We start from the raw sequence: 10,172 nt of genomic DNA, 5'->3' as shown, positions 1-10,172 counted from the left end.
TGGACTCAGGCCAGCTCTTATCCATGCAGCTCTATGACCCCTGAGAGGTCTACCTCAAGGACTCGACAACGCAGCTGGGAAAACAACCAGTTGTGCTCATAGCCTTTATTACCTCAGCCCTGTCCTCTGCTTCCCTACAGACTCAGGACAAAAGCTGTGCTTCTTCCTGCGTAAGTTCCTGCCTCTGCTGGTCTTTCCTCTGAACCCTAACTCAGATCTTCTCCAAACCCTAATTCAGGTCTGGCTCTTCTCCCACCAGTCCCACCCACTTCAAATTGCCTCTTTCCTGCCCCCCTCCTTTGTTCCTTATTTCCATCTCAGCTTCTTAAATAAAGACCTGTGGCCATCTCCAATGCCTTTGATGCTCCCTCATTCCTTAAACCTGACTCCCAGCCTGAACGCTCCACTGGAACCCATTTCTCTAAGCTCACCCATGACCTCCTCGTGGCCCGGATCCCAGACACTTTCTCAGTCCTTGTTTCCATGACTTCACCACTGTGTTTCCCTCCGAGATTCCTCTCTCGACTTCTCAAAATAGCCAACTTTCCTCCTACCTCTACAACTGTTCACACTCTTTTTCTTATCAGCTCTCTCTCTAAGCTCCTTCAAAGAAGTCTGTCTGCCCTTCTCTCCTTATGTCTTCCAGGGGCAGGGGCTGAGGTGTTACCCTCCCTTCATTTCTAAGATTCCCATTTTCACCTCTCCATCGCCAGCCTTCGTTCTGCAGCCCGCATGCTGTGTGCCTGTGCGAGTCAGGCAAATGAGCTGAGAGTCAGTTTCCTCATTTCTAAAATGAGTCTATTGAATTAGATTTGTTATTCTAGACTATAAGATAATTATAAAACAGAACATTTTTAAGCGCATACCCTGTACCAGGCAGGAACTGCTCCATAATTTGTGGGGCCCAGTACAAAATGAAAGTATCAGGCCCCTTGCTTAGAAATTATTAAGAATTTCAAGATGGCATCAGCACAGGAGTAAACCAAATGCGGGACCTTTTACCTCCTGAGCACGGGGCCCTGTGGGACTGCACAGGTCATAAGCCTATGAAGCCAGACCTAGTGGCTTTATATGTATTAGCTTATTCAGTCCTCACAACAACCTCATGAAATAGATGCAGAAGAGGAAACTGAGGCAGAGAGAAGCTGAGAAACTGCCCGTGGTCACACAGTTTGTAATTGGTGGAGCTGAGAAAAATACCTCCTGCCTGGTCGGGTTGTTGAGAGCGTCACACAGGGAAGGCCCCGGGATTGCTGCTGGGTGAAGGTCCCTGGGACCCCCTCAGGAGAACCTCCCGGTGGCCCCTCGGCTGGGCCAGGCCCGTTCCTTCCTTGCGGAGCTCATCCATGCAGTTTTTGCTGCCTAGAATGCCCCTTCCTGCCTTCCTGGATACCCAAGTCTACACTTTCTTCACAGCCGAGCTCAAGCCCCTCCTCCTCTAAGGGGCTTCTGGACAAAGAAGGCAGCCCCCCAACCCAGTTTCCTCAATAACACTGTGTGGAGTCAGACCCACCCCAGATGGGTCATGGGGAGTATTTGCAGCTTTAGGAGCACCCACCCGCCATTGTTTGCCTCCTCTAGGCTCAGTAGTCACTAATTCTAAATGGTTTGAAGGAAAATGTCTTTAAACCTCTCATCACAACCTCAAAGAAACCTATCACAGTCTGTCTCACTCACTAGACCAGGGACCTTGAAGGCAGATGCTATGTCCAAGTCTTTGATATGTCCTTGACACCTATGCTTATGGTTCTCCTAAAAGATAAAAGTTCTGTATGGGCTCTGGACCTTTTCCTGGAATGCTTTGCTCCTTTCCCTCCTTCCCCCAATGAGTGAATAAGCTCAGAGATCACCTCCTCCTCCAGGAAGCCTTCCTTGACCACCACTCCCAGGTCAAGTATCTCCTCTGCACTCCCACACCCCCTTGTGTTTCCCCATCATCATGCTTGCCTTCCAGTGTCTTTCTGACTTGCTTATGAACATGATCAGGGCAGAGACCAGGTCTGTCTTATTGTGCCTGGGACACAGTAGGTTCTCTATAAGCTTGAAGGAGCAAATGAGTGAATGAATGAATAAAAGCAAACATGAAATAAATATTGGTCAAACTGTAGGCTCTTGTATGCCCCTCAGCATAGGGCTGGACACGTGATATTTACATATGTCAACTTCTGAAAAGGACAAAAACTAACGACAGCTCCAGAATTTCTGTTAAGGACAGGGCTTAGTGGCAACAGTCTGGCTGGGGGTGAGGAGAGACCAGTGGATTCCTCTCCATGGAAGAGTGACAGAGAATTCCAGGTGTGGCAGCTGAATTAGTGCTGGAGTGGAGGCCGAGAGAAGCCATGCCCTGGGCCAGGGGTGGGCGAACTAAGGCCCACGGGCCAAGTCCAGCTGCTACCTGTTTTTGCATGAACTCGCAGGGGAAGAATAATTTTTATATTTTTTAACAGTTGGAAAAAAAAATCAAAAGATGACTATTTGGTGACATATGAAACTGGTCTGAAGTTCACATTTCAGTGTCCATAAATAAAATTTCAGTGGTTTAATTTGTTTACATATTGTCCATGGCTGCTTTAGTGCTACAACAGAGGTAGTGGCAACAGAGACCCCAAAGCCCAGCAAATGTACTATGTGGCCGGCCCTGGCTGCAGCCCTCTGACCGGTGGGCGGCTATCCTCTCGCTCAGAGGAGGGAGACGTGCCACCGAGCGGCCACGCGGTGTCAGCCTTTCACCACGGTGCCTTCGGCTCTTCCAGAGGCGCCAAGACCTGAAACCCAGTTCTCGGCTGGTCCGCCGGTGCTGGGCGCTGGGCGCTGGGCGCTGGACCGCATTCCTGTGCTGGATCCCCCCCTCAGGGGCCAGGAGGCAGGGGTCAGGACCAGAGCAAAAAGCCACGCACAGACCTGGAGGAGGGTTTGCAGTCGGTGCTGGCTTGGCAGGTCAAGGGGTTTGGCGTGGGGTGGGCAGGCTTCTCTGGGTAGGTCCAGTTTCTTTGACTTAGGCTTTATTTGTGCTTTATATACAAAGGACTCTTGAAATAAACAAATGCCGTTTTTGTTTGTTTCACTCAAAATTCTCAAGAAAAGTTACCAGCAGGGACTTTGAAACAGCCGGATGAGGTGGCAGCCGTCTTTCCCCACAGAACCAACATGCCCGTGCAGGGGTGGGTCCGCGCTGAGAAGAGCACCTCTGGCGGGTTTTCTCCACCTTGCGTTCAAAACCCTGCCTTAAAACCTGCTCCAGCTGGACTGGCATTGAAGCCTGTGCCAATTTCGCACTGTGGAGGCGGCAAATCCGAGGAGGGAAGCAAGGGAGAGGGTCCAGGGGAGGACATCCCGAGAGGAAAATAGTAAACCATCTAAAGCACACCATGGAAGCGAGGGGCACACGATTACTCCCCCACCCCCGGGGGGCGCTGCCCTGCTCATCCTCATTTTCCACACCAGGAAACTGAAGTTCCGGAGATGAAATAGCTTGCTGGGTCACTTAGCTCTTCAGTGGCAGAGTTGGGATTCTAGCCTGAATCTTCCTGTTCTGAAACCTGTCCTCCCTCATGACCACCTCGAAACCAGGATCTCCACGAGGGCGGGGACCTCTCACCGTTTGTCTCCAGGCCTAGTGCCCAGGAAATAGCCACTGAATGAGCCAATGGCTGCAGCCTGCCAGCACTGCTGGGCAAGTGCCTCTCCTTGTCCAATCACCCAACTTCCAAGAGGCTTCTAGGAAAATGTGAGCCAGAAGGTCAAAGCTGCCTGCAGTAGATAGGGAATCACGAGGCACAGGTCTTAGCTCACGATGGGCTCTTTCCTTCTTACTTGGGCTCAGGGGACCCTGGGTGCTATGGGCACACTGCCTGGTCCCTGCCTTTCCTTCCATTCCTCCCCCTTTTCCATTTCCCACACACTTGCTGACTTCTGGGGCAGATCCTACCCATTCTCCTTCTAGGACATCTGTTCCTGGAACTGCCTTCTAAAGCCTGCAGACTTCCCATCTCTCTTCTGGATGAAAAACTTGTTTCCAGCTGGTTGTCACCTGGAGGGGCCATACAGTGTGGGAAAGGGCTCGAGGAGGGTCTGGGTAACTGGATGTAGCCCTTCCCATGACTTGTTGGGTGACTTTGAACCAATCCTCTCACTCAAGGCCAGTTTCCTCCTACCCTGGTTTCTGTTAGCCGGCAGAGGGCCATTCCTGAGCAGCCAGAGAGGCCACGAGACCTGGTTCCACCAAGTCCGAAGGGCCTGGCAGATGAAAAGTTTTCCCAGGAAAGGATTAGGTCAGGAGGGCGTTTTGATAAACCCAGGCCATAAGAAATTAAATAGCAGAGGCCAGAATCCCAGCCGGTGTTCATGTACCATCTCAGAAGTTGGGAACAAGGCTGAAAGGGTCACAACCAATCCTGGAAGCCTCTGATGCCCCCTACGTCTTATCAGCCAGGTTTATTATCTGTATTGTGTGTCCGTCAAGTGTTCAATCATTTAATAAATAGGTATTGAGCAGATATGTGGATGCAGCCATGGACAAGGCAGATGAGGCTGCTGATCTCACAAAGCCTGGTCCTCAGCCTCAGGAGGCCCAAGGGCAGACTGAGCCCCTGTCATGCCAGGGGAGAAGCACCATGTGGCCAGAGCAGAAGTCTGGAAGCAGGGCCTTCCTTGGTCTGTAGCTGGGAGGGCGAGAGCTTCAAAGGGAAGTCATGGGAAGTTCAGGCCTGCCTAGCCTTGAGAGGCCTCCAAGTGATACAGCAATTTTTCAGCCCACGCCGACCACCTCCTACCCCTCTCTCCAAATGGGAGCATCCTGCCCGCTCTCAATCTTGGTTTGGCTCAGCTCACTTGAGCCCAGGGTTCCTGCTCTGTACCAAGCCTCCTACTACTGGAGCAGCAGTGCCGACAAGTTACAGCTGCTGGGTCCTCTGGGCAAGAAAGAAAGATCACGGAGCATCGTCAGATGAAAAACTAAACTACATCCACGGCTCATAGCAGGCTAATTAGCTGCTGAGGAGGCTTTGCTGATGCTCACTCAGAATGTGATCATGACATTCAGGGTAGCGTTTCCTGCTTGGCCTGAGTCAAGGCGCATGGAAGGCTCTTTGCTGTCTGATTTGGCCTTTTTGGGGGGGAGGGGGGAGGGGGAGAAGATTTTAAAAAATATATAAAAATTTATTTTTAAAGAAGTTTTAGATTACAGAAAAGTTACATCAAAAATATAAGGGGGCTCCCATATACCCCACTCCCTCCCACATCTTCCCCTATTAATATCTTACAGTTGTGTGGTACATTTGTTACAATTGATGCATACTGAAGCATTGCTACTACCAAGGTCTATAGTTTACATTGTAGTTTACACTTAATTCCAGTGCCCAAAAAATGCCCCATGTTCTACTTATTCCCTTCCCCTTCTCCTCAGAACCTCTTGTAACCAGTCTTTATATCAATGTCACATGTTCTTCCATTACCACAATATTAATAAGTCTACTTTCTCCACGGTTGCATTCCTCCTTTATGTTTGTACATTCCTCAACCTTGAGGATTTGGGGATCGTGATGCCCCAGATGAGGTGGCTTAGATCTTACGGGGCAAATGGAAGGAGCTTTTTCCTTGCAGTTGTAGACACTGTTTTTGGGGGATGGGCTTTTTCCATCATCATCACGTTAGTTGTCCTGGGTGAGTCTGATGAACTGGAGAGGAGGTGTTGGCCACAACTCTTCCATGATTCAGGGCTCAACCGACATATGAACAAAGGGAAGATTTAAGTCTGAGACATATTTAACAGGTATAGCTTTAATTATAGGCTCAAATAAAAGGGCTGGCCCAAACCAAATAAAAGGTTTTTGAGGTGAGGACACTGCAGGGCACATACAGGTACTTTCTGTGCAGAATTTCACTGCAGCCAAAAGGAGGAAACAGATTGGCAGGAAATCTGACAGGCAATTGAGTGGAGGAAGGCAAATGTGTGCACATAAACATACCCAGTCTGGGGTTCTGGGCAGTGAAGAGCTAAGCCAGGTATCTAGGACAAGGATGGATTTGTATGTATGTCCCAGAAAGCAAGATCTTAGGCACTTCAGCCAATCTCTCTGAGCCAAGGCATTGTCAAACAAAGAGAACTGTTTCGCAGGGTAGTTTATGTGAAAGCACTTCAGAGAAGCCACCCGCTTGGGCCACTGGGGCTTCCGCTTGGGCCAGTGGTTGACAACCAGCAGCGATCTGGCAGTGTCAGAGGCATCTTTGGTTGTCACAACTGGGAAGGGCGAGTGGGTAGAGGCCAAGGCTGCTGCTGCACATCCTACCACGCACAGCAAAGAATTATTTGGCTTCCAACTCTCTAGGGCTCCTTTTTGGTCTAGCCCCAAACATTCTCTACACGTATAGAGCAGTGGTGTTAGCAGACGTGGTCTCAAAGCACCCTTGAGGATCAGGCTAGGACTAACCACACCCAGAGGACAGAGCCGAGGGGCTGGGGCGTTTTGCCAGCTCTTAAGGGAAAGCCTCCCCACCCCCAGCAGGTGTCCTGTGCATCCTGGCCTCATGGGGCCGAATCGAGCGTGGAGCATCCCTGCGGCTCTCGTCCCTTGGGTGACTCTGCTCGCTGGGAGGTTGGCCCTTCAAAACAGCAGCGCCGGTGGCTGACGCTCCACTTGAAGCAGGGCTTGGACTCCCTTCTCCAAGAGCATCTTGAATTTCTAGGCCAGACCACAGCCTGGGGGTGCTCTGGTGCTTCCTCCCTCTTCCTCCTAGAGCCCGTCCATATGTTCCCAGCCTGGTGGAAGCTGCTGTGGAGGGGCCAAGGGCACAATCCGCCCTTGAACTTACCATCCAACTGGGAAGGCCAGATGTTCCCTTGAGACTTGATGAGAATATTTTACAAATACGTGCAAGTGCTGGGACAGACAGCAGATGTACTAAAAACCAAGAAGCCAAGAGGCAGATCCGAGTGAGCTGGTGCTTAGGCAGACAAGCCAATGCTGAGCTCCATTTTATGACTTCAGGATCCTCAGAAATCTTTGGATTAAAATCTCCCTCCCAAGAATACTGTTCAGTATTTCAGAGCTGGAGGGGGTCAGAGACCATCTTGTTCAAACCTCACTAAGGAAGAGGAAACAGGGTGGAGAGCAGAGTGCCTTACCTTGCAAGCCGGCCCCCTGCCAGCTACACGGAATTGCTTTCACTCCACCATCTCGCCTCCCCTCCCCCCTGCACTTCTATGGAGAAAATGAGAGTGATTCTGTCTTGGCACATGGAGAAACTGAGGCAGAAAGGCAGGCCAAGCTCAAGGCAGCAGTGATATGGGAATTTCCAACCTGGAGCCTTCCGGGCAGGGGAGGGAACTGGGCCTGCTCTGGATCAGGAGAGGGAAAGGGATACAGCAGGCCTCTTCTCTCGTAGGGGAGGCACAGGCAGTCCTGGGCAGGGTGGGTCAGAAGCTGCTCCCTTTCCCAGGCCCTCTCCCTTGCCCCCAGAGGTGCCACCCGCCATGCTGCACTGTACCCACCTCATGTCCCATGCTTTCAGGACTCTCCAGGTGGCTGAAAATTCGGTGAACTGCTTTGAGCCGAGGCATAATGTCGTGTCCCTCCCTCCAGGACAAGCACGTGCCACCCAGTCAGGAAGGGTCCTCACTCCCTCGCCCCACACCCCAGGAGCTAACCTCAGGATTTATAGAGGCTGCCCCCGAGGATCAGGCTCACCCTTCCTTTCCCTCCCCCCTGCCCCCTCCTCCAGAAACCAGATTCTTCTCAAATGAAGGCAACGTGTTGCCGCACTTCCTGCTTTCTCAAGAGGAACGTCTGGTTCACCACTGCACGGCTCACAGTGCTGCACCTTTCCTTGCCTCACCGTTAGCTGCCCTGAGATGGGTGCTCCGCCCCCAGGGTGCTGGTGGCCTCCTGGGGGTTTTGCTGAAGGGAAGAAACCAGGCAGAAGTTTGGTTCCAAAGTGAGAGGCTAAAAACAGCTGCCCTGTGCCCCAGCCCGTGGCCTGTACCCTCCGCCACTCTGCTTGACACAGGCCGGCTCAGAGGCTACGGTCTGGCCATCTCCCTTCTCCATTCACAAAGTCTCCCCTCAGCCCTGAGCAGCCCCACAAGCAGGGAGGGGGCGCCGCGGCAACTAGGCCAGCCCAATTCCAGGAGGCCGAGGTTCCTAGCTGCAGCCTGACTTTCAGCAGGTTAAGGCTGGTCTTTGCCTGAACCAGGGAAGGCACGTAAGTCCGGGCTCGTGAAGGGGACTGAGGACCATCTTGGGGAACAGGGCAAAAACTAGCCACAGGGCCCGGCCTCTCCCACCACGGGCACGCTCTTTCCCGGCCTGGGGTGGTGGATCAAGGCACATTATGGGGGGGGCAGCCTGGGAGAGGGCACCGTGAGAACCCCACATGGACTTGCAGCAGGTAACAGCCAAGGAGACCTGGACCACTTGGGGCCGAGACGCAGCGCGGGAAGGCAGGCCTCGGTGCGAAGGCTCTCCAGGTGGGCAGTCCAGCTCTGCCCTTGCAGGTAGAAAGGCTGGAGCTCCTTCCCTCATTCCACGCAGGGGCCTGTGCAGGGGCTGGCAGGACCGTGCCAGGGAGGCCCCAGCTGCCTGTGCCCCGGCCATCCCAGGTGCACCTTCTTCCTCGCATTCAGAGGCTGGAGAGCAAGACTGGGACTTGGGACCCCTGGCTCGGAGCCCTGTCTTTCCCTTTTATCCCATCAACCTCTTGGGGGAACAGAAGCCCAGGGAAGGACAAGAAGGCAAAGTCGGGGGCCTGGGCTGCCCTGGAGATCCCGGCCCGCTGTGGTATAGAGACCTGACCCTCACCCCATCTGGGTGTCTGCAAGGTGAGGCCAGCCCCGCCAGAGGGAGTGATTTGGGTGTAAAGGAGAGTGGACACCATTCAAACATCCACTTCATGTAAAAAAGGAGGCGGTGGCCCCTGCCGGGCCGACAGTCTCGTGGAGACGCGTGATTGTCTTGAGATGCTGGGGACGCCCCTGTCTGGGATTCAGGGTCCCTGAGGCCAGGAGGGAGGCTGCTAGGCAAGGAGGCTGGCAGGGGTCCGATGTGCAAACTGGTGCAGGGTTTGTCCTGTGACCCCGCAGGGCAGGGGGTGCGCGGCCAGTCTTGGGCATCCACAGGTCCTGTCCACCGCCGGCCCGTGGCTCAGGAAATCACGCACTTGCTGGGCTTGGCAGAACTGGGGCTTGTTTTCCCTGTGAAGACAAGGAGTACGGTGGGGCAGGGGGTAAGTGAACCTGAAGCCCCCTCGCCTCCAGCCCCTGTCCTGGGCGCGGCCCACACCTCACATTTGGGGCCTGGCCTGTCTCCCTCCCGAGCTGCTGAACTTAAAGCTCATTCATCAGGACCCCCGGGAAACCAAAAGGGAAGATTCTTCCTGCCCTGGCAGCCTCAGCAGGATCCCTCCTGTCTGAGCCATGCCGGGTCTGTCAGCCACACCTTTCCAACGTAGCTCTGTAAAAGGCAGGAGAACACTGCCCGCCGTCTCCTGCCCTCACCAAGGGTGGGGAGGACTCAAGAACCCACGGCCACATCGGTGACTTCTAAGTCTGTCCGGAGGCAGCTCGCCAACGCTGGACGCGGCAGCTTCACAGCGTCCAAGGCACAGCCGCGGCTGTCCTCACGGACCCTGCAGCGGCATCCCTGTGACAGTGTCATGGGCCCCGTTTTCCAGCTGAAGGCAGTGGGGGTCGGCCAGCAGCTGTGCCAGAAGCCAGGCTTCTCCATGCAGTCTCAGCTCCTCGTGCCACCCCAGGCTGCCAGGCTGGTGCCTCAGGAAGGCATCGGTAGCGCCACCTGAGAGTGAGGCACTCCACACTGCATTAAGGGGAAAGAAGCAGGGAGGGCACCATGGTGGCTGCTGGGGGTAGGGAGTGGAAGAGATGAGATGTGGGGGCATTTTCAGGACTTGGAGTTGTCCTGGGTGGTGCTAGAGGGACAGTTACCAGACATACAATGTCCTCCCATGGCCCACTGGGCGGAATGTGGGAGTGAGGGCTATGATGTGGACCACTCACCATGAGGTGCAGCGGTGCTCAGAGATGTATTCACCAAGTGCAATGACTGTCTCATGATGATGGAGGAGATTGTTGTTATGGGGGGAGGAGTGGGGTAAGGGGGGTGGGGGGTATATGGGGACCTCATATTTTTTTAATGTAATATTAAAAAAATAAAGATAAA

General features: G+C 53.5%; 1 protein-coding gene across 1 annotated transcript in view; it reads right to left on the bottom strand.

The window, feature by feature from the left end:
* Positions 1-5,136: 5,136 nt before the first annotated feature.
* Positions 5,137-10,172, bottom strand: part of FAM83F (family with sequence similarity 83 member F) — a 35,530-nt gene continuing 30,494 nt past the window's right edge. The window contains exon 5 of the mRNA XM_004447829.4: positions 5,137-9,187. Coding sequence (XP_004447886.1) covers positions 9,138-9,187 — 50 coding nt within the window. The 3' untranslated portion in view covers positions 5,137-9,137. The remainder of the gene's footprint in view (positions 9,188-10,172) is intronic.

The sequence above is a fragment of the Dasypus novemcinctus genome, chromosome 12, assembly GCF_030445035.2.
Source record: "Dasypus novemcinctus isolate mDasNov1 chromosome 12, mDasNov1.1.hap2, whole genome shotgun sequence".
Lineage (NCBI taxonomy): Eukaryota > Metazoa > Chordata > Mammalia > Cingulata > Dasypodidae > Dasypus > Dasypus novemcinctus.
Note: the sequence above shows the minus strand (reverse complement) of the source record. Positions and strands in the feature narration are given on the sequence as shown.